Source organism: Euprymna scolopes, chromosome 11 (genome assembly GCF_053919585.1).
Source record: "Euprymna scolopes isolate OS-2025 chromosome 11, ASM5391958v1, whole genome shotgun sequence".
Lineage (NCBI taxonomy): Eukaryota > Metazoa > Mollusca > Cephalopoda > Sepiida > Sepiolidae > Euprymna > Euprymna scolopes.
In genome coordinates, this window is record NC_136492.1 from 101,117,039 (window position 1) to 101,141,852 (window position 24,814).

A 24,814-nucleotide genomic window follows, 5' to 3' on the forward strand; every position below is an offset into this window, starting at 1 on the left:
TTCTGAATCTTTCCTTAAAGACGCACCCTGTTGCTCCAAGATATACTTTCTTACTATCATCAGCCTTTATCTCACATTTATACACTATTTCTGAGGTTAAGCATTTGTCCTCCAATGGACAATTGCTAAGTATTCTGCAATTACAGTTTCTCTCTAAATTCTGTTCTCCTGATACTGACATTGTTATTCCTTATTTTGCTTATTTTCCTGTTATTAGAGCTTATTATAGTGTTGGCTAAGTTATATTTTGTTTACAGAAAGTTTTAGATGAGATAAGTCATTGGTATCATCGGTTTCAAACCTAATAATTAGGGACCGTTTTAGACACCCATATCTCGAGAAGAGTATTGGCTGAAGCGAGCTTGATATGGGTATCTAAAACGTTCCCTAATTATCGGGTTTGAAACCGATGGTACTGATGACTTCTCAAACTTTCTGTAAATAAAATATAAATAATATGCTCTTATTTTCGGATTTTCCTTATAATTGAGCACTCTACTGGATTTTTTTTTCAAAAAAAAAAAAAAACAAAACATATATACATATATATATATACACATACCTAACTTACAAATAAAATAAACATTTAAATACAACTACAAAATATTAATAAATCAATAACTAAAAATTTATCACATTGATGACTTTTACGCACATAATAATTATTAATTAATAAATAATATTTAAATAAAATAAAAAAGTAATACATTCTAAAAATGTGGATGGAAAAAATGTAAACAGAGTAAATAACTCCTTTCTTATAGTAAACGCTCAGGGAGCGAAAAAGAAAGAAATTAGTATGGAATCGCTAATAAAAAATAAATAAAAAATTCAACACATATATATATATGTGTTGAATTTTTTATTTATATATATATATATATATACTTTTGCAATTTTTGAAATCATTACTATATATTGGGTACAATAAAATAATCCTTAGAGAATTGACTCTATAATAATAAATACAAAATCTGCATAAATATATAAATAAAATATATTTAAGTGTATTTTATGACCGGCAATGCAAGGCAGCCTGCTAGTAATTTATATAAGGATTCCTGCATTTCAAACCATGGAGTTAATTCCTATAACATAAAATAATCCATTATAGTTTTAAGTATAGCACTAAGACAAAGTTGAAAATAGATTTTACGGGATCAATCAAAGAAAAGTATGAAAGCCAAAGGTTTAAGGGCCAACACTGGAAAGACAACGGTGATGGTTAGTGGTCCAGAACTTTATTCTTTGAAGGACTCTGGTTAATACCCATGTGTGTTACATAGAAAGGGGTTAATAACAATGCAATACAGTAATACAGTGCAGCCACAGCACACATGTACAAAAAGTGGAGTGGAATGTATGGTAGGTTCAAACTTCAGATGTAAGAGATGTCTGGTACAAGCACGCTCAATTAAGGACTTCCTTTATATAGAAGTTGAAATAGACAAGATCACTTTGGAAGCAGTACATTTCTTTTGCTAATGAGAAGATATGCTGAGTGTTGGAAATAGGTGTAAGCTAAGTTTGACTATTGTAGTCACGACAGCTTCAGGAAAGTTCAGAGAGCTTCTCCCAATCCTGATATTTCAAGCCATCCCAATTATTATCAGAGGTAAGGTCTATGATAGATGCATAAAAAGCATAACGTTGTATGGCAGCGAGTGTTGGGCTCTTACCCAGGCTCCACTTGTTCGACTCCAGAAAAATGAAAGGGCAAGGTGGATATGAAACAAAGCTAGGCAATATCCAAAACATTAAGTCAAACTCAATGAATATCTTCCATTCATTTGAAATTTGTAGGTTAGTTTATAAATATGTATCTTTTGATATTTCTTTTTAACTCATATCCTGAATAAAAAAAAAAAAAAGTTATATTTATGTAATAATTTGGCTTGCTCTTCACTTAATTAGAATGAAACTAAGACTAACAAAATTAAAGGGAGATAATTCATCAAAATTCATTAAAAATAACATTAACAAAACTTTATTTAAAGTAAAGAAGTAGCAGATGACAATTGATATATTTTAAAGTTAATTAAATTAGAAATGTTTTAGCTAAGAAAGTAATTGACCAACATTTGCAGAAGAAAAATGTTTAAAAATTAAGTTTAAAATTAATATTTTATTTGTACTTAAATATATTTAATTATATTTAATATATTACTAGGTTCTTGTCCAAAATTTCCCCTATATTAAAGACAAAAGTAAGAAAAATTGATATGATGTATGTACCTGTGATGAAACAAAAATATCATAGTCCCAAAATTATGTAAATTGACCCAGTAGTTTTATTTTTATAAAGAAAATCTTAAGTGATTAATGGGAATTAGTATGCATTACAACATAAATCTAGTATGAATTATTGTCAAGTTATCTCACTTTGTTTCTTGAGATTTTTTTCCAAAATGGCAGATGAAGCAGTTACTCCTTGGATACTCATAAAATTGGATTTTCTTATTTAAAAATAAAACTACTTGATCAATTTACGTGATTTTTAAAATGTCGTAAGTATGTACACTCTACTGTCACAAAAAAACAGGGCATAATGCAGAAGTGTCCACCCCTTCCCCATTAATTTTATTTTGAATATCTATTGGTCAAACACCCTCACCCAAATATCCACGTGCTCACCCATAAAAGTCATCAATATACATGCATGTTTCAGAGTTTACTCCTCATCAGTATAGCTAGACTTAATTGACAAGGATCGAACCTACAACCGCTCAATAAGTAGTCTAGTGCGTGGTAATATCTATCGGTCAAACACCCTCACCCAAATATCCACATGCTCACCCATAAAAGGAAGCGAGACACCTCAATCGCCATTTCCCCTCCCACCAAGTCACTCGACAAGACACATACCAAGGTCACGATGAGAAACCATCCAGAAACCCCGCCTCCACCCCAAACAAAGCAGCGTACGGAAGAAAGGAAGAAGAAAAACTTTTTTTGGCAGGCATTATGTGTGAGGAGAAAGAAGCAGTAGAGTCAGTTAAGAAGCAGTAGGGTCAGTTAAAAAAAGAAAAAAAAAATGGAGCTGATCACATTGCCGAATGAATGTCAATAATAAAAATGCGACATATCAGCCAATATGATTCATTTGATAAATTGGAAGTTCACTCGACTTAAGCCTCATTCCCAGAGTCGAACAGGGAACACAGCAAAACTATGAAAACACTTTGACTCAGAGATATCAGAATAGGATACACCTCTAAGTGGAAAGGACACGATGAACAACAGCAACACGATTTATGCTGTGAAATGGCGACTCTCAACCGAGTCTTATTCCTGGAGTCGAAAAGGGAACTGATCAAAATTACGAAAATACCTTGGGTCGATATATGGGAACGAGATATCCGATCATAGGTGGTTGAGAAAAATAAGCTTTATCCCCGAGTAGCTTCTGGGCCTTGATAAGTGGTGACTACCATGTAAAAAAACAAAAAAAAAAAAAAAAAAAAAAAAAAAAAACAAGGAAAGACAAGTGGACAAACGAACTTCGAAGAATATTGATTCGCGTGTCGGTGAAATAGAACTGCCTCACATTGAAACATTGAATTTTATCGGATACCTGACCATCGGTTGAATGCACTAAGTATTGTTCAATATCCCCTCCCCCATATTTCACAAACGTCGACTTGCTGGACTGAACATTTTTTTATTTTATTTTGAATAATTTCTACTGCCTCATATGACTCAACCATTTTTCCACGTGAAAAAAAAGATAAAAAGAAAAGGGAAGGAAAGAAAAGAGGCTTTGTTTATCTGAACAGTTTTCTTTATTGTTGCCCCCCCCCACCCCCCACCCCCTTTGACTGGTTGGACACTATCTGCATGTTTTCTTCTTACTATTTCATTTTGTCTTGATTATTGAATTTTTTATGCATAATAAATGACATGCGTATAATATATATATATATATATATATATATATATATATATATATATATATATACCCGCGTTGTTCCGTTATTTATTGTCTGGTATTTCGTCAACTGTGAATCTCATAAGAATATTCCATGACGGAATTACTGTCCAGAATCTGGGTAAGTGCTACTGGGTTGTGATAAGTTTATGGCCGGCATGTACATCATTTTTTTTGTTTTGCGATGCGTTTCAGGGATAAATTCCCTTTTGAGATTTTTCAACCGAGACATATCATCACAGCACAGATTTTCTGTGTTTTATTTAATAAAGGGTAAATTCTGGACAAGAACTTTTTACTTTTACTATAAAATGAAACTCATTTAAAATTCTTACATTTCATAGAATTTGAACCATTCAAAATATTTAATTTCAATGGAGAAAGCAATCAAAGAATTTCCATTAACTATTTGCAATCCTATCATAATATTTTTAATCCTTAAACTGGCAATCAATCCATCTTATGAATCCTTAACCTTAAGTGACATTTAACCTTGATAAGTGGTAGTCTGGGTGCCCGGGTGTTAGGTGTGTGTTGGGTAAAAAAAAAAAAAAAAAGTGGTAGTAGGCAGACAGACTCGAACCCATACCGCCAAGGAGGAAAAGAATGTGAAAAAAAAAAACAAAAAAAAAACCCTGACGTCTTTGCTGTTGTGTCCATCGCCAAACTGGAAGTGACGAATGTTGAAATTGAAGTTTTATTAATGCTATTTTTAATGAATTTTGATGAATTATCTCCCTTTAATTTTGTTAGTAGTCTTAGTTTCATGCTAATTATTATGTAAATGTAATTGATTTTTTTTTTTTTTATTCAGGACATGAATTAGAAAGTAAATGCTTTATATAAGTTGAAACAAAAACTTATCCAGCTAGATGGAAGAGTAACTTATTTTGCTTTTAGTAACATTCATTTGTTATATATTTGTTCTTTGACAAGTTTTCCATTCTGCTTGTCTACATTGTGTATCAAATTATTAATGAGTTTACACTTTTTAATATTTAAGGAACGAGTGAATAAAAATTCATGAAACTTTGAGAAAGTGCTTACGATACTATTCAGCTACTCCAGTCCGAATATAAAAGTATTTAAAGCAGTATTAGCAAAACTATGGCAGGAGATAGTAATATCTGTTGATTTCAGTGTGTCAAGTTATTAATGAGATTGAGAAAAAAGAACACAATATACCCATAACTTGTTTATTAAAATAATATTTAAACATTAAATGAACTAGGAAAAATGCTTAGAACACAATAACTACATAGCAATTTCTACGTTGACATAATTAGTAGTGCATATGCGATCCTTTTTATAAATGACTTGTAAAAGACGTTAGTCCACAGAATTAGTCAAATTTGTGATTTCGTCAACAGTTATTCCTCGCGATAACTCTTGGAGAGCACCCCACAACTCATCTTTGCTCTTAAATTGGCGTTCATTTGCATAGAGGTGTCACTTCATGATACTACAAAGCTTCTCAATTGGGCTCAAATCTGGTGAATTTGAGGCCATTTCATCTTCCATTGCCCAGTGAACCCCAGTTGTTGCAAATACTCTTTGCTTTAGTTTACTGCATGCAAGGGAGCATTATCCTGCATGAAAATAATGGTTCTTCTGAATGTCAACCTTTGCTTCTTCAGCCATGGTGCAAAGTGCTCCTTCAGAAAAGATATGTAAGCATTTGACGTGATTTTTACACCTTCTGGGACTCTCCATGGGCCAACTAAAGTACCTCCGATAATCCCAGCCCAAATCATTATCCCACCACCACCTTGTTGGCGCCTTAAACGCTGATGACAACGTCGTCCATCAAAGACCAATCCCTTGCTCCAGCCATCTGGGCCATCAACAGTGACACGCACTTCATCCGTGAACAAAACTTTGGAAAAATCCGTTTTCATGTTGCCCTCTGCCCATTTCAGTCGGTTTTGTATGTGATGTTGCTTTAATGGAGGTTTTGTCACGGCTTAACAGACTTTACCACTTCTTTCAGAAAGCGACATTGAGTACTTTTTGAGACTTTCTTTAATCCAGCTTGGTCAAAGACTTCTCGACTTGTCTGCCCAGGGTTCTTAACAACTTCACGTTTAATTTGGAGTAGAGAACGGCGTGAAACAACTCTAGATTTACCTTTATCAGCTCTCTTACGTACCTTTGTAGGGTCCTTGACAAAGTTGTTCAGTTTGATGGTACCTTCCTATCATTTTTGATATTTTGAAGATAGTTTTAACTTTCTGAAGCTGTTCTGTAATAGGACTCTTTAGAACTACTCAATCCACCTTTACGACCCATTTTATTGACGAAACAAACTACCTTGTTAATAATTTGGCACACCTCAAATACCGTGGATTCAGCAGTTACGATGGCAAGTTGATTACATTGCACGGAACAGTATGAAAGTTCTACAGTATGTACAGCTCAGCATTGCCAACGTTTCCAAAGCTTTTCATATAAAACTACCGGTAAGTTTCTGAAACTGGTAATAAAATGTTATCTCATTAATAATTTGACACTCCGTGTATACTGCAAAATGTCCTAGATGGCTACTCCAAGTTTCATATGCAAAGTACACAATCATCAGACCAGCTTTGTATGATGATCTTTTATTTCGTTATGTTGTTCAGCAAGTTCTATTTCATGAAAACAAGATCTAAAATAACAAATTCTCACCCAATCGACTCCATTCCGCAAGTGAATGCCAACAAACTCTTTGCCTTCAAAGTTGTCCTCAATGTACTGATTTGCTTGTCTTTCTATGGATTCAGACCAGAAGAGGTAATTCTGCAAAACGGCATATTTCTGTTCAACTGGAAAACTAGCAGGAGCACCTCGCATGGCAATAACTGGATATTTGCGAGGAGGATACCTAAAAAGGAAAACATTAGGTAAAATACTTCCATAGATTATTCCAAAATTCTTGAGATGAGGATTGATAATTTTACATTTTTTTTTTTTTTTTTTAAATATTTGGACTACTATTCTCATCTTGCTTGTTATATTCACAATGTTTCGGTCAATGTAATTTTTTTTACTTTTTTACGGTGGATTGTTTCAAACCAAAAAACCTGACAGTTGAACTCGAGAACCTGCATGGAATTTCTAACTGAAAACTTTAATTCAATCTACAGAACAGATTTTGTTCTTATTGTGTCAGCTATAACTGGATAAAAGTTTAGTACTCCTGCGACTCAATAGGCTCTGAGAGTTGTTATTTGCATAACGTTGGATCAATCCTGTAACGAGGAGAAACAGCACAATTTTCTTAATGTTTAGAAATCGTCTTACACTCATAATAAAATAAAATAAAATAAAATAAAAAAACAAAAAAAAACACACACAATCTGCTATGATTCTAAGTCCCTTGTAAGCACAAATAAGACTATCAGTCATTTACCAATCTAAAAGTCATAAAGAACACATGTTTAAAAAGAGAGAAAGTTTCAGTGTGGGTTCAGAACAATGCACACGCACTGATACAAGCAGGAATGTAACTATTGTGCCTCGGAATCTTAATGTGCTAAGACAGAACGATAACATTCAACCCTCAAATACATCCATTTGGGTAACTTGATTATGTAGTAGAGTTGATATCTATTCAATGTATCCGCCTTCAGCCTCAATCACCACCCCAATACAGATCCGGAACTAAGAACATGCCTTTTCCACAAGTGCTGGTGGGAGCTCAATGAATACTCTGTGGATGGCGGCAATCAGACTGGCTTTGATGTTGTGGGAGATCATGTTGGTGATGTTCTTGACGTATGACCAAACAAAGTAGTTCAGCAGGTTCAGGTTGGAGGGGGAGGAGGGGTAGCGAAAGAAGGGTACAATGTCGTAGCACTCCTTCTGAAGCTAAGCCTTGGTCTGCTAGAGGCCACCTCATTCCATCAGGGGATCACCACACTCTTCAGCAAATCCAGGTACATCTTGGTGTTGACTTTCAAGCCAATTTCAGAGATGTGAGGTGGCATGACATGGCCACCACTTGAAATCACAACAAAGACCATAACCGTGGCTGAAAACTGTCTTTATCACTCTAGGCACGTCCTTGTTATTCATGGAATTCCAGCAATGGTTTTGGCTGCTGTGCATCTGATCCTGGCAGAACTTTTCATCTGAAAAGAACCAGAGCATGTTTGGCTTCTTGGAATGCTTCAGTTTGTTGATGGACTTGATTAGCCTGACATTCTTTGTATTCTCAGTCAAGATCTGGCTTGTCTGGTGCCTATAGGACCTACACTTCAAGTCCTCCTTCACACTTGTATGTGAGATGTCTAAATCTTTGACAATCTGTCGAATAGGCGATTAGGTAATTTCATCAATGATTGCCTGGAACTTTTCGATGAACTTCTTGGTTTATCTCTTTCTGGCGTGTCCTTGGCCTTCCACTCCATCACCTTTAAAAGGGTCGTCTGTTGCGTCGCTTTCCTATTTGTTCATGATTTTACTGCAAGCTATTTCAGTGTAATGGGGGACAGGTCTGACCTAAAATTAATACCATAATTCGATAGCTCGACTGGCACTTGACCAGATGGAACTGCATTGTTTCTTGTTTAGCGTAAAGAGTATTGAACACATTCCTCTGCGTCTATCCAGCAGGGTTTTCCTGTATCAAAAGGTGCTGAGGAAAAACAGGACTATGAGAGAATCAAGGCAGTACTATACAAGGCATTTGCTATTGACCCTGCCATTGCCTGGGAGCAATTTGAAACAGGACCCTTACATCCAGGCGAAACTATCAACGTGTATTTGGCCGAGCTGACGAAGTTGACAGTGTTGTTCGGTGGGCTACCCGAACGGGCCTTGGCATGCAAATTTCTGGTAGGGCTCCCAACTGGAGCAAAGCGACTCCTGCAAGTGACCGAGCTCAAGCATAGCCTTGTTGGCCCTAAATGACCTGGCAGACTGGGCCACAACTGATCAAGAATAACTCTGAGGTGTGCGCAGCGCTAAGGATCGACTAGCCAGACTTTAGTAGGCTTGGACTGCCTCATGGAGGTGGTTTGAAAACTAGGAACTAGCCAAACTGCGGAACAGAGTAACCAAACGAGGCCTACATACGAAGAGGAACTCTGTGAATGGATCAAGGATGACTGGTTGATTCCCTACCGTTATGAGAAACTTTGCCAGTTGCTCAGCAAAACAACGCAAAGATGAGGCCAGTAATGGACTACCACAAACTAAACGTGCATGTTGATGCATTCACGGCAGATGCTGATGTTTGTGCCAGCAAGCTATGAGAGTGGTGCCAGTAGAGTTCCAATGTGTCCCTGCTGGATTTAAGAAAAGCATACCTGCAGGTCTGAGTCAACGAGGCAATGTGTCCATTTCAGACGGTGGTGTTTGCTGGCAGAAGTTACTGCCTTACCAAACTTGGCTTTGGGCTGAACATGGCACCCCAAAATGAAGACCATCATTAATGCTACGTTGTGACAACACAGCAATGTGACAGGAGGAAACAATAAAAGACAGGACATCGGCATACTTTGATGACATATATGTGAACGAAGACGTTGTGTCATCACGCGTAAGGTCCAAACTGGCTGAGCTTGGTCTGATTAGCAAGGACCCAGAACGTTTAGAGGATGGTGCTCGTGTCTTGAGCCTGAACGTTCAACAGGAACGAGGGACCTTGAAATGGGGGTGCGGAACTGTAGTTCCTGAAGTATCTGATGTCTTCACAAGGCGAGCTGTATTCTCCCTGTGTGGAAAACTTGTGAAGTATCTACTAGTGTGTGGATGGACTCGTGCGGTAACGGGCACCATAAAGAGGAAGGCAAATGCAATCACCAAAGGCTGGAATGATGAAACAACAGGAGATCTGTTGGTTCACGTGGTAAAGGAGCCATTGCAAGGGTAAAGCAGGATGACCCCACCAAAAGAGAATGCTGCGTGTAGGAAAACGAACTGAACATGTGGGTGGATTCAACCTCTCTGGCGATTGGTGTGCTGTTGGAGAAGAATGGGGCTGCAATTGAGGAAGCCTCCTGGTTGCAACCGGCAAATGACGCTGCTCATATTAACCTAGCACTCCACATCGAATACACACGGATTCACCATGTATGTACTACTGGATATTGGACACACTGACAGGAAAGACCAGAGTGTGCACCAAGGCAGCCACCAAGATGCTGATCAGACAGAGGTTGGAGATGTGGATGCAGTACTTGTCACTTTAAACTGAAACCTTGTTGATAGACTCACTCGGATGCCAAATAGATGGTATGATGCCATGAAGGAAGCTGAGCCAATACCATCACTATGTGCTGCCTCTGCTGAGGTGGCGGACAAAATTAGGGAAATACACCACATCAATGGGCACTGCGAAGTGAGACGGACATGCTATTTTGTACAGTTGACTAATCCATCAGTGTCCAAAAGTGCACTGAGTGGTGGTTAAGGAATGCCAAACATCCCAGTCAATTGACCCCACCCCAGCTAGATGGCGGAAGGGTCGGCTGAGAGTAGACATGACATGGAGCCAACTGGGTATGGAAATAACCCATTACGGTAGCCAGCACTTCCTCACAGTGATTGACTGTGGACCGACAAGGTTTGCGATTTGGCACCCATTAGTAAAACAGGGCTCCTCCAGTGTCATCCATGAATTGGAGTCCATATTTTACAAAAGGGGGCCCACCTGAAGAGCTCCTCACAGACAAGAACACGGCTTTCTGCAGTAGCGAGTTCAGGCGTTTCGTAGACGAGTGGGGGTCTGGCTCAAACACCGATGTGCGCATGTGCTGAGTGGCAACGGCATAGAAGAGTGGTGCCACCGAACCGTGGAGGATCACAGCCAGAAAGCAATGCATGATCCCGGACGCAATCTAGAGATATAATGCAACACCAAAGGATGCTGTGACTGCTGCGAGGGCACCTGCTAATGCGATCCATTGCTACCAAGTGCACATCAAGAGCATTGACACGCATCTGCTTGATCGGCGGGGAAAACGAGAGCCGTATGAATTAGGGGGACACCATCTGGGGAAGACTCCCAATAGCCGGTACACCAATCACTGGCATCATCAGTGAGCAGGCCATGCTGGTCGATGATGCTCCACGCCATGCGAGGGATGTCTGGCCCACCCTAAATACAAACCAGTCAGCGAGTAGCAGCAGTGGTGAATCATCCAACGATGAACTATGGATCCGACATATGCCTTGCGGGCCTGATGGTATGACTGCGAACCTCAGTGCTAATGCCGATAGTTCTGATGCCCCTTCTGAGAGCTCCGCTGAAGATAGAGAAGTTCAGCCAATCCCCCTTCATAGGAGTGCCTGCAACAAAAAACCACATCCGCAGTGCCACATGTGTGATTTGAAGACCAGGGATAAGTGTGGCTCTCAATGCAAGCAGGTTCATTTATGTCTGATGTGCAGGACTGTAATTGATCCAAAGGAAGAAACACCACTATTACGCGATCTCATAGCTATGATGATTGGAGCGAGGTGAACTTGGTTGTATACAAATTGGTTGGTGTTCGCTGGCATAAAGGTGACAGCGGAAGACTACATGGCAGATGATGTGTAGCAAACTACGAAGTGGTGTTGTTATTGAGTGCAAAGATCAGTAGAGTTTTGAGGCGATTGTTTCTGCAATGAACTAATGAACTTGTGAGGAGTGGGTTTTCTTTCTTCATCTTTCTTTGCAGAAACCTGGACTTTGAGGTGTTGTTGTCTTTACAGGAGATGGTGTCCTCCTTACCGAGAACTGAGACTATTCGTATCTAACAAAGTGATTCCATCGAACAAAGTGTTGAAACTAAATTGTTTTGGAGCTGATGAGTCTCTCTCTTCCAGAGATGCCAGGCTGACCAGTCCCCTTCCTATTGTTTGTTCCTGATTTTACTTCAAGGACAAAGCGACCTTTCAATCATTCTACATAAGTATTAGGGGAGGAGCTTATTCCCTATTTAAAATGATATCCCTTTCAAGAATGGTTCTAAAATTTATTTGAAATTGATCTTTATTCCATAGTTGCTTAATTTTCCTACCTTGCCAAAATTAGCTAATTTTTCATTGTCTAATTTTCAAATTCATTGACAGTAGCAATAACCAATCAAATCTTTACAATTAAGGTAAAATCATGAACATTCTTTAATAGAAGAAAGGTACAGAATACCTAATAAAGAACACCCATTTTGAAGAATGGTTTTGTAAATAGTAAAATTATTATTTAGAAATATATTCTTATCATGGAGAAGGGCTTTGTTGTTAACTATTCTGTTCTTACACCATCTTATTTTGTATATGAATTGTTGATTCTTTTCAAATATTTATGAAATGGAAATTCAAATAGTATTTTGTTAACTAATGACAAACTAATGCAAATTGGCTTTGTTTTAAAAGATAAATAAATCTTTGTCTATTTTCAATCAATTACTAAGAAAACAATCCATAAAAATATTTAGAAAGATCTACTTATGTAATATACACCCCTTACCAAGTGTAATTTTTCCATTTGCAAAAATACATAAACATTATATAGAGATTTTACATTAATGTGAAAATTGAAAAAAAAAAAAAAAAAAATTAAAATCAACATTCGCATAATTAAATATTTAGAAACTTAAAAAATCTGAATAGGGAATTTAGAACAGAATTGATAATTGTGTCTGAATCATTGTCGGAAAAATTTAGGAATTGTTCTATTATTATCCAAAATTAAATTTTATAGAAATCTTTGCATTGTTATGAAGATGACAGATAATCAGGATTTTTTCCCCTATTCTTTAGAGAAACCAGATATAATTTTAATTAGAAAGGTTTGTTTTCAACTTTTTTGTATAAAAAAGAAAGTGATTTTAAAATGAACAATGAATTCAAACCAAATTCTACAGCAACCAAATTTGTCTTCATATTAAACCATTTAAATAATGGAAAAACAAAAATTTACATTTCTTTCCATTTATCAGGCTGAGTATATGAAATGGAGACGACTTTGTTTGTGTTGAAATCAATACCAAGTCCATCCCAGAATGGCCCAAAAGGGTTGCCTAGAGGAGGAAGGAAAAACAAAAAGAGTTTTAATTTTATATATATACATAAAATTGAAAAGATATACATTTTTATATTAGAATCTATTGAGATAATAAAAAGCCGAATATAGTAGGTAGAGCACTTAACAAATAGATAAAAGTAATGAAAATAAAAATTTGTTAATCCACCAAATATTCAAACAAAGAATCAAAATGAAGCAAAATCCTTAATTCGTGGATATTCAAACATGACGTTAAAGATTATTTTTCATTTGGATTCCTTGTTTGAATATTTGATGGATTGATAAATATTACAATTTATTCAATTTTTGTTTTACTCATCAATTTTTGTTGTTTTATATATAAAGGATTTTGTTTGTGTCTGGCTAAAATTAGAATATTTAGATAAAAATGCATATAAAATCAAGAAAATGTATACATAAATTCAGAATCTTCATTGTAAAGATGTGTAAAAAAAATATATCTAAACTTTGGATTTGGTATGTTTCAGCATCACTTTTTGCTTGGCCGATTCAGCACAGGGGAGGAGGACGATTCCAATTATCGTTTCATCGTTATAGTCAAAATTATTTTTATATATTTAAAATTAATTCAGTAAACAAAGATATTTTTTTAATAAAATAAAAGTTATTAAAAAAAATTTATTTTGATTTAAAAAAAAAAACTGAAAAATAATCATGTTTATTTAAAACAACACAAACACCCAGTCATCAACGACGATATTATATGTTCATATTGTTTGTCTTTAAAAAAAAAAAAAACTTTAAAATATTTTAAAGTTTTTAATCTTTAAAAAGTAAATTATAAAATAATTAACCAAAAAGAGTATTCAAAAATGATTTTTCTTTAAAAAAACAGTTAAATTGATATAACCATTAACAAGTTTGAACCATGTTTATTTAAAACAACACAAAAAAACAATCAACAAGATTATATTTTCATATTATTTTTCTTAATTAAAAAAAAAAAAAGAACTTAAAAATAACGTACTTATGCATTTATGTTACCGTACTGAAAAAAACTTATTTAGCAAACCATTCTTAACATGGGGAGGGAAGAAGGTTTTGTAACTATATTGTACTTTCACCAAACAATTTAATAAAAAATAAAAATAAAAAAGATATTGTGAAACTTCAATTAAACTTGAAAATACTATTTAAAAAATAGCACGGTTAACATAAGTGCATAAGCACCATTCTTTTTTTTTAAATTAAGAAAAATAATATCAAAATATAATCTCATTGACGACTGAGTGTTGTCTGTTTTTGTGTTGTGTTTTAAATAAACATGGTTATTTTTTGTGCTTATGCACTTATGTTACTGTGCTACTTTTTAAAGTATTTTCAAGTTAAATTGAATTTTCACAATATCGTTTTGTTAGGTGAAAGTACAGAATAATTACAAAACATCCTCCCTTCCCCATGTTATTGTTTCAGCAAGGTAACATAAATGCAAAAGTACCAAAAGAACTTTAAAATATTTAAGTTTTAATCCTTAGAAAATTAAGAAAATAATTAACCAAAAAGAGTTTTACAAAAACATGATTTTTCTTAAAATACACTTAAAGTGATATATTTTTTATATTGCTTTTAATTTTTTTTTTAAAAAAGTTATAAAATCTTTATAAAAATGTGACTAGCGTAGTCGATACCAAATCAGTTACGCTGAAACATCCCATTCCCCTAAGCTTTATATGAGCAAAAAAGTGCAAATTAAAAAAGTATGGAATAATAATATAAGAAATAAACATTATTATTAGGGCTATGACAACAGCATATTCTTTTCATTGTTTTTACTCTCGAGTACATATCCGACACACACACAATCAACCGAGGATCACATCACTCTGCATAAAAGCATATACGATATCAATGGATATATACCTGAGAATCAAAACAAGGAAAAGAATATGCTGTTGTCATAACTAGTGGTGGGACGATTAATCGGAATCGTTAATCCTAAGAATCGTATATTTTGGGGGGAATCAGAATCGCGTTGTTAAAAAATACCTTAGATTTACGATCCTTTCATTACGATTCTCTTATATTTTTAAGTTAAACTGTTTGTTTGAAGTGAGATTAATGCTGTCAAAAATTTATGATAAAAACGTCATCAAACTTTTCATAACATATTTAATATGATATACAAGAATTTTATTAACTACTTTAAAGGTAATCTTTATTTATCTTAATGAGTTTTCTTATTCCATCACATACATAGGCATTATCTGTCTGTTTCGAAACTTCAAGGCCCATGATTAGTTATCTGTTTGCACTGTTGCGAAACTTTAGGGGCCCACGAGGTAATATTGTTTTTATTTGTGAGCGAAGTTTATGTATAAAACAGCCTAACTAAAAAAAGTTGATAAATACTTAACCCTTAGAGAAAAAAAGATTTTACAGTGCTCTCATTGCAAGTAAATCATGTTAAAAATCAGTGGTTTTTCCAACTGGTGACTAAAAAAAAAAAAGGGGGGGGGCGGGGGCTTATCTGTTGGCAATTTTTTTTTTTTTTTTTTTTTACTGACACGCTTCCATTAGTAAATAAAAATTGTCTTGTCAACCTTTATATTTTTTAAAAATAAAACAAGTCAAATTATTTAAACAATAAAAGGTTTAATAGAACAATGCGGTAAATGAATTTAATTTTTTTTTTCTTTTAGAAATTTACATTTCATTAAAATATTCTGCGAATGAAGCAATTAAACATTTCTTTTGGAACTTCTTTGCACAAAAAAAAAGTGAAAAAAAAAAAAAAAAGTGAAAAAAAAAAGTGAAAAATTTATTAAAAAAAGGAAAAAAGTTTAACTTTCTTTTTTTTTTTTTTTTTACTCCTTTGAACCCTAACTTAGCAAACTAACTAGTCACTCAGAGCCGTTCAGCTAAAGGACTGTAGGGGCTTGGTCGACAGTCACTGATGCATGGTATCACAGTCATGATGTGAGCATAGGTAAATGTTTCCCAACCCCTAACAAAAAATAAAAAGGTTGTCAGAAACAGCATTGAGGCCATTTCGAAAGTTCAATAAATGACTTATTTAACAATAGAAATAAATAATTCCCAAAAATTTACTTTTTTATATAGAAATAAAGAGGTAAATTAAGACATTACGTAAGAATAAATATTAAAGGACGATAAGTATATAATTATATAATAAAAATAAATATAGAAATATAAACCAATGGTAAATGTTACCTTATGCTACAACAGAACACTGACCACTCAAATTTGTTTTATTAGGGGTATTCGAAGTCGCTGGCAACGAATCTGATAATCAAACCCGCCGCAAATTTACCATTTGCATGGTATGAACCCCTAGACCTTGGAACTATTTTGTGCCATTTCACCGCTTTCGGTAGTGTTTTTCTTACATAATACGTTCGCATGCAAACGGGCGCAGTAGGGTGTCTTAACATATCGCGTAGGAATCTTTAAGCGGTCATTTCAAATCAAAAAAAAAAAAAAAAAAGTGGTTTATTTTTTTATTTAATGCTTTTTAAATGATTTAAAATCGTTTTCACAAGCGGTTTACAAAAACATAACCAAACATTTTTATGTTTTTCATTCTTTTTTTTTGGGGGGGGGGTATTCCATTAACAGGCACTTCAGCAGTTTAATTAACTCTTTTTCCATAAGTAACGTGCCAACATTTACCATTTCACAAAAATTCTGTTTACATTGGGGAGGAGGGTGGTAGTGGTGCTGGGGTGATGTGATAAGACACTTCACTATGCCCGTTCGCATACGAACGTATCATGTAAGAAAAGCACTACCAAAGGTGGTGAAATGGCACAAAATAGTCCCAAGGTCTAGGGGTTCATACCATGCAAACGATAAATTTGCGGTGATAAATTATCAGATTCATTGTCAATAACCTCAAATGCCCCCCAAAAAAGTGATCAATGTTCTGTTGTAGCATAAGGTAACATTTACCTAACCAATTTATTTAAATTTAAAAAACATTATTATTGTTAAAAATATTTTTAAAAATGTCAAATAAATAAATAGGAATAATTTGAGACGATTGAATAGAAAAGGCTAAAAATTTAATCAAAGATTTAGTTATTTTTAAATTTCATTTAGAAATAAGAATATTCTAGAAAGTGGAATAAAAATCAGTTGGAGATTGAAGCTGCAAAAAGAAAAAAAAAAAAAAAAAAAGTTAAATTTTAAAGAGTCATCAAAGATAAAGAGAAAATAAAACATAAAAATGAATATCAAAAGATAAACAAAACATGTTATTCCCCTTGAAATTTGATGTTATTGTATTTTATTGAATTAATCATGACTTACTTTTTCATTATATTTTTTAAATAACTCCTGAAATTGATTAATAATTTCATGGTGCATGTTTAATTCATGGTTAAAATATTTGTTTTGACTTATCTTCAATGAAAAAAATTTTACGAAAAAAAAATCAAATAGTTTTCAAAATTCCCTTAATTGTATTTTCACTTTACCAAATTTTTTCACTACACAAAAACTTTTGATTATATAATGGTATATTTCAAAACAACAATTCGACCAGAATCGTACTTGGTATTGGAATCATTAATCAACATTTTCCTGGAATCGAAAAAAATTTAGGAATTGTCTCAACACTAGTCATAACCGTAATTATTATACAATAAAATTGTTAAATTTTCTTAGGTGATATAATGGATGTTTCAGAGTATTGTATGTTAAGTCATGTGAACAAAAATTATGAATGTATGAAAAATTTCTAAATAATTTATAAAAAGAAACTAAAAAAATTTTTTTTCCCTGCTGAAATGAAATGGGCTTTTGAGAGAAGAAATAGCAGCGAATATTAATTTAACAATTTTACTTGGGCAAGTAATAAAGATGAATATACAAGAGAAGATGGTGTAGCTACGAAATGAGGAGGTTGGGTTTATGAATACATCCTTTTGTGAGAATAAACTTACCTGACAGTTTGTTTGCATGCTAGCATCTTTTAATTCTGGCTCTTTTTTTGATGAAATAGCCTTTGTGGGTGTTGTCGTAACTGCAGTCAGTTGTGAATCTGTTAAAGGAGTAATGGCCTCTTTGAACTGCCATCTAAGGCAGTTCATCAAGATGTATAGTCTTGTTCGTCAAGATGGTGCATAACTGGAAATGAGGAGAAGGATGGTGTCTGTCACTAGGCAGTCAACCTTTGCTCTAGTGGAATTGAAGAGAGACCAGAACCCAGTGTACTCTATTTTATATAGGTTGATTTATGTGAGCTTTTAAGAAAGCAAGGATTGGGTTACCTCTTAGTCAATCTATGTGACCGTAGAAGTACAAGAGGGACAATCAATGCATGCTATAAATGCGAAAATGCACTATATGCACTCACCTGGCTATGATCGTCTCCCTCGTTGTGCTGGGCCAAGGTTCCTGGTCAATCCATCAGGTCAGTGCTGCAATAAAGAGTCCTCATACCAAGCAAACCCACAAGTCAAGTTTGTAAACAAATAATAAATATTTATTATTTTTATTTTACACATGGCACCTGTCTACTAAGGTGAATGACAGTCTTTCAGTATTAAATCTTTGCTTGACCATAGAGACACAAACCTCATTAACAAATTCCCTTACTGAGAACCTTGAGGGACCCAACCAGCCAGAGTGACACACTCATATGAATCACTTTGTTGACTCTCACCAAATCCAAAAGCCTGTTTGCCAATGTTCTACTTGCATTCTTCCTCCTCCCCTTCTACTGGAGGAGGAGGGAGAGGATATAACTATTTTCCTGAGATCTCTTCACTCTTGGCCGATTCTAGCCTTTTGTTGATGATGATTGTTCAGCCGCCCAGAGGAGATATTCACTGAAGATAACATTCAACTGGTCTCTGGCCATTGTTTTCCAAAATAAGGCACTTAAAATTTTAAACAACCAGAATATCTCCTTGGTGATTTGACTGGTCAGAAATATTTACAGCTCTCTGCACCCTCCCCTCTTCCTCTGACCAAACCTCTATCACTGCAACGTCCGCCATTCACATACACTAGCAAAACATACTGCACAGCACATGTTTACATAAATTCCAATAGATTTTCATGTTCGTAACTTTTAGGAAAGGTTTTTAGAAAGAACTCATACATTTTCATAGGATGAATATTACAAGAACCAAATCAAACGAACGAGAAAACAAAAAAAAATAAATATTAGCATAATTTACCTTCCTTCATCCGATAGTTTCCAAATAAATCAGGTGGTAGAAAGCACCAGCCAGTCAACCTATGTCCCAGTGGAATTGAAGAGTCTGAGATCCACTGTCTGGGTTTACTTAGGCTGACTTATGTGACCTTTAAGAAATTAGGGATTGGGGTGCAAGTCTATAAATGGGCCACAAGTAATATTTGTTACTATAAGAATCTGAAAAAATCTTTATAATGTACGTACTTGTCACTGCATGAAAATGTCATATTCCAAAAATTACGTAAATCGATCAAGTAGTTTTTTTTTTTTATTTAAGAAAATCAAATATTATCGGACGTATTATCAAAGTTTCGCCATTCCGCCATCTTGTTTGAGAGATAACGCCACTAACGACACCTAGCGGATATATAGGTCAACAACGGCAGAACATGCAAACTATTGAATATTTTATCAATTAAGTAGTTTGTTTTTTTGTTTTGTTTTTTTAAGAAAATCAATTTTTTTTTTTTAAGGAAAAACAAATTTTACGATTTTTAGGGATAATAAATAAATAAATTGACTTCTTTTAATAAAGAGAATGTGGAAAACACTAGTTTTTTTTGTTCGCCTGAAAACAAACTTTAATAAGCGAAGTACTTTTTTTTTTTGAAGAAAAAACAAATTTTACGATTTTTAGGGATAATAAATAAATAAATAAATTGACTTCTTTTAATAAAGAGAATGTGTCTTTTAATAAAGAGAATGTGGAGGGCAGACCATTGACTATTTTTAGTTTTTTTTTTTCCGTAAATGTCGAAAACCCTTTTTGATTGATAAAATATTCAATGGTCTGCATGTTCTGCCCTTGTTGACCTATATATCCGCTAGGTGTCGTTAGTGGCGTTATCTCTCAAACAAGATGGCGGAATGGCGAAACTTCGATAATACGTCCGATAATATTTGATTTTCTTAAAAAAAAACTACTTGATCAATTTATGTAATTTTTGGAATATGACATTTTCATGCAGTGACAAGTACGTACATTATAAAGATTTTTTTCAGATTCTTATAGTAACATATATTACTTGTGGCCCATTTATAGACTTGCACCGGGATTGGGTTACATTAGTCAATTCGACCCTAAAAGGACAAGGGAGACAACTATTAACCAATCAACATGCAAATACAGCATAATCATGTTGACACACCGCTTCTCGTTGAATCACCGATCACAAAACGTAACCAGGCTATACATGTAACTGTGGACCACTTGTGAATTTGATATTCCCTAGAAACTTCCTCATCCGGATGGAAGCTGGTTCAACCCATCTGGGGGTGAGTGCCGCTTTTTTTTTTTTTTTTTTTTTTTTAAATCAACATGCACTATAAAGTCTAATATTCAAGACTTCTAGGAAGCTTTTTTACAATGAACTCTTACATCTTCATAGGATAATTATTACAACAACCAAATGAAACAAGGGAAACACAAAAAAATTAAACATTAGCATAATTTACCTTCTTTCATCCGACAGTCTCCAGATAAATCAGAAGGTAATAAATAGCACCAGCCAGTTCGGTTCCCTGGGGGCCAATAATTTGGCGCTAAAAATGTCAGAAAGTCTTCAGCAAGAATCACAGCATGATAAGTTGAAAGCGGCTTAACTTTGAACCAATCATCAAACGGAATATTCTTCTGCAAGAAAAGAACATTTACAAAATATGAAAGAATTTAAAAATTTACAAAAAATATTTATAAATCCAGACATTTTAGCCCATTAAAAATGTGAAAAAGTTATAATCTATTAACTTAGAATGGGTACTTTATTCTAAATTAATAGCTGAATATGGTTAAATTTGTGCTGATTTTTTAATTAAATACTAATTCTTATTAATTCCTAACTGTGCCCCAAATAGATAAAGATACAATATTTCAGCCAGATCGGCACACTAGTTTCCAAGAAAAAGTCAGAGTAAATCTGACATTGTGGTAACCAATCCCTTTTAATTACTAATTGTGCATCGAACAGATATAATATTTAGTTTGCTGCACCTTATCATAATTAAGGTTCATACGAAATTTCAGTAAGACCACATTAGTAATTTCTAAGAAAAAGTGGAATGGACAGACAGACAAAGAGAAATATAAGAGAGAGACATTTTTTAGAGTAGATTTTTTTTTTCAGAATATCCCAATTTTCATATCCCTATAACAGGCCCTATCTGCCGTTTTGTCACGCTTAAGTTGGAAATAGGATTTCTTTTGTTAAATACATGGGTTGAATGAGCATATATGACCATGCTCAAGTTTGAAATGGCATTTTCATTGATAAACTTACAGAAAGACCCACCGTTGTCCAGGGTTGAATAAGGTACCCCATGTTCTCTTGCACCCAGCTCATAACACCATATTATCTTTTTTTCTTACATTTTATAATCTGGTGCTACCAGATGAGGCTGTCTGAAAATAATGGCTTCCTGAGACAAAACGCACCTAACATTGATGCTTTTTGTTTTTCTACTTTTTGCAAAATTTAATTATTTTCTGCAAAACCAAAAACAAAACCTTTTCCTTCTTCTCATTTCCCTTTCTATCTCCCCCACTTCCAGACTGGTTTCCTAACTTAAAATGTACCAAACATCAATACTGTAACCCTTTCCCCTCTTCCATTGCAAAACTCATTCATGTTCTGCAGGACAGGAAACAAAAACAATAAAATCCACTATAAAATAACCAAACCAAATACTACAAACTAGCGATTGAAGATATAAAGAGCTTGAAGAATAAAAACATTCTCCAAAATAACAGGATGCAATATGAATATTATTTCCAAAATAACTGTATTCGGCATTAAATAACCTGAAAAGAGTTGAATGTGACTGAGAGGAGGTGTAAAAACAGGAACATTTGGTGTTCTTAATGAATGAATGCAAATTCCTATGCATTCTTGGTTGAAGCTAGAACTATACTTAATTTGGATTTTCTATAATTGTTAAGTTATAACTTAACGATAAAATATATTTTTTTTTCTCTTTTGTTTTAATTTTATTTATTATAGATATCTTGTACAAAAATAGACTCAACGATGTTGATCAAAATGAAATATATTTATCCAAGAACCACTGAGGATGTACTTTCAAAGTTTCAAAATAGATATCCTCATGTGGATTTTGGAAGGTTGTTCCAAAAGTAATGCCTCCTATTTTTTATTCCACCCAAATGGATCAGATGTGATTGCAAATTGCATTGTTATGATGACTGAACTTATGTATTTATGACCTGAAAGTTTTCATCTCTCTGTTGAAGATATTGACTCTAAGAAAGCAACCTGTCATAGACCTGGGTCAGAAGCAGAAATGTATCACTGAATTCTTCCATGCAGAAAAAAATTAAACCGATTAACATTCACCGACACCTGTTTATGAAGCAAATGTAGTTGATATCAGCACAGTTAGGTTTGTCGATTTCTCAAGTGGCAACAGAGATGGGAGTGACAAAATGCATTTTGGACGCCTATGTACAGCCACCACCCCAGAAAACACTGTGTGCCTCAACCAACTCATCTGTACTAATCAGCGGATAACAACAAATGAAATGCATGTAGAGTTGAATGCGGGTGTCAGTGCACTGTAAGCGATGCTGTCATTAATAGGATACAGCAAAGTATGTACTAGGTTGGTTCCACAAATGCTCATACAGGATCAAAAGAACTAACAATTGGATGTCTGTCAGGATTTGTTAAATAAGTATGAATGTGACAGATTCTTGGACCGTATCATCACTAATGAGGAGATGAAATATCACTACCATAAGCCGGAGTCCAAATGGGTGTCGATGAAATGGCACCACTCATACTTCCCAGCACAGAATAAGTTCAAGAAGCTGACATTTGCAAGCAAAATGATGTGCACCACGTTCCGAGACAGGAAGAGCATCATCCTCCTGGATTTCTTAGAACCAGGATTGACTATCAACTCTGACCATTATGTTGAAACATTGACAAAGCTGGAGGCCTGGATTTTCCATGCAAGGCAAGAAAAAAAAAAAAAAAAAAATTTCGTCTGCAACATAACAACGCTAGGCCACACACAAATTTGAAGACTACAGAATGTGACAAAATTTGGCTGGGTGATGCTGTCTCAACCACTATATAACCAAAACTGAGCACTATCAAACTTCCACTTGTTCAGACCTCTCAAGAACATATTGTGCAAACAGCTTTTCCTCAACAATGCCATAATCGCAGCCATGAAAAAATGGACTGCCTTAGCAGGTGCCAACTTTTACAACCAAAGCATGAAGGCTCTCATTCATTGCTGGTAAGAGTACACCAAGAATGATGGTGACTATGTAGAAAAATAAATTCTGGAGTACAAAAGGTAGCTTGTTTTAATGGTACCACTCCCATCTTCATAACTCTTTAATTATTTTTTAGTTAAAAAGTAGGCGGCATTAATTTTGGAATGACCTTCGTATCTTCAAAGCCTGAGGAGGAGTTTGTGAACAAATAGAAGCTACAACTTCATATATTTGAGAAGATCAGATGAATAAATAAATTATATATATATATATATATATATATATATATATATATATATATATATTATATATATATATATACACACACACACACACACACTTCTCAATTTTGAATGGGGCACTAACATTTAATATTCACAATTGGATAATTATTTTTTGTCTATGAGAGATTTCTTTTTGGGTCAATTTTCTATTACAAAAATGACTCGCAACTCAAGAAAAAAATATCTCTAATCACACATTTTGAATGATCTAAAATATTGAATCTTTTCCTACCTCTTTTTTTAGCTTTTTCTTTTTAACAAGTAAAATGTTATAGATTAAACTTAAGAGTGCATTATGTTTTAGCTTAGTTAATAAATATCTTCATTCTTTTTCAGTATGTTGGGGTTGAGTAGAAGCAAACATCTTAACCAAGGATGTTCAAGGCAGTTTAGGAAAAAACAAAATAACAGATTTTCACAAGTTCTACATATTGGGAAAATGTTGAGTAGAGGACATGTCGACAAGTCTCTAAGTAAAAAACATTTTTTCTTGTTAAGTCATTTACATCAAGAGATTCTGTTAAACTGGATTCTGCTACAATAAAAATAACTTGACCTGATTGTTTTAATGCACTTTAATGCATAAACTTACATATGTCCTCCAGGGAGGTAAAATAAGGGTCCGATTTATTGCTTTGGAAAAACCAAATGCTCCAAGAAAATGTTCAGCTTGATTCCCAAAACGACCTGAAGGATAAAAAAGAAAGAAAACTTAAATTAACAGTATATTTAGAATTATGAGACATACGAGATTGAACTGAAACTTTGTAATTATGAACTGGGGTTTGTAGATATCCTACATTCAAGACCAATTTAACTTGTGATATCTTGTTTATTTTATGCTGTAAACAAAATGTAACCTTTTCTCTTTATAAATGTATAATTCTTTCTAGTATTTCCAGGTTACTATTTTTGATAATAGGTGATTTACTTTTCTTTTTTTTTTTTTACATGGAAAAAATGCTAGTGTTTTTCAAATTTGATGACGGTAGATTGTGGCTTGAAAGAGATGGGGAAATGAATTGATCAACCAACTGATGAACACAGCCTTGATAGATGATGTAGATATGGACCTTAGCATCTATAGGATCGATGGTGTCACACACACACAGTGCAACTAATATGGGTGACCAAAAAAAAAAAACGGGCCCCAACTCTAATTAGGCCTCATTTCTTAGTG

At 34.3% G+C, this 24,814-nt stretch overlaps 2 protein-coding genes across 3 annotated transcripts in view; one reads left to right on the top strand and one right to left on the bottom strand.

The window, feature by feature from the left end:
- Nucleotides 1–24,814, top strand: part of LOC145288002 (uncharacterized) — a 283,397-nt gene that overhangs the window by 130,202 nt on the left and 128,381 nt on the right. The window lies entirely within an intron of this gene.
- LOC145288005 (GDP-fucose protein O-fucosyltransferase 1-like) overlaps nt 1–24,814 on the bottom strand; it is a 71,088-nt gene that overhangs the window by 32,131 nt on the left and 14,143 nt on the right. For both annotated transcript variants that reach the window (XM_080136005.1, XM_080136004.1), the window contains exons 2-5: nt 24,227–24,321; nt 20,569–20,746; nt 12,822–12,921; nt 6,596–6,791 (exon numbers count right to left, since the gene is read on the bottom strand). In XM_080136005.1, the coding sequence (XP_079992131.1) occupies nt 6,596–6,791; nt 12,822–12,921; nt 20,569–20,746; nt 24,227–24,321 (569 nt within the window). The remainder of the gene's footprint in view (nt 1–6,595; nt 6,792–12,821; nt 12,922–20,568; nt 20,747–24,226; nt 24,322–24,814) is intronic.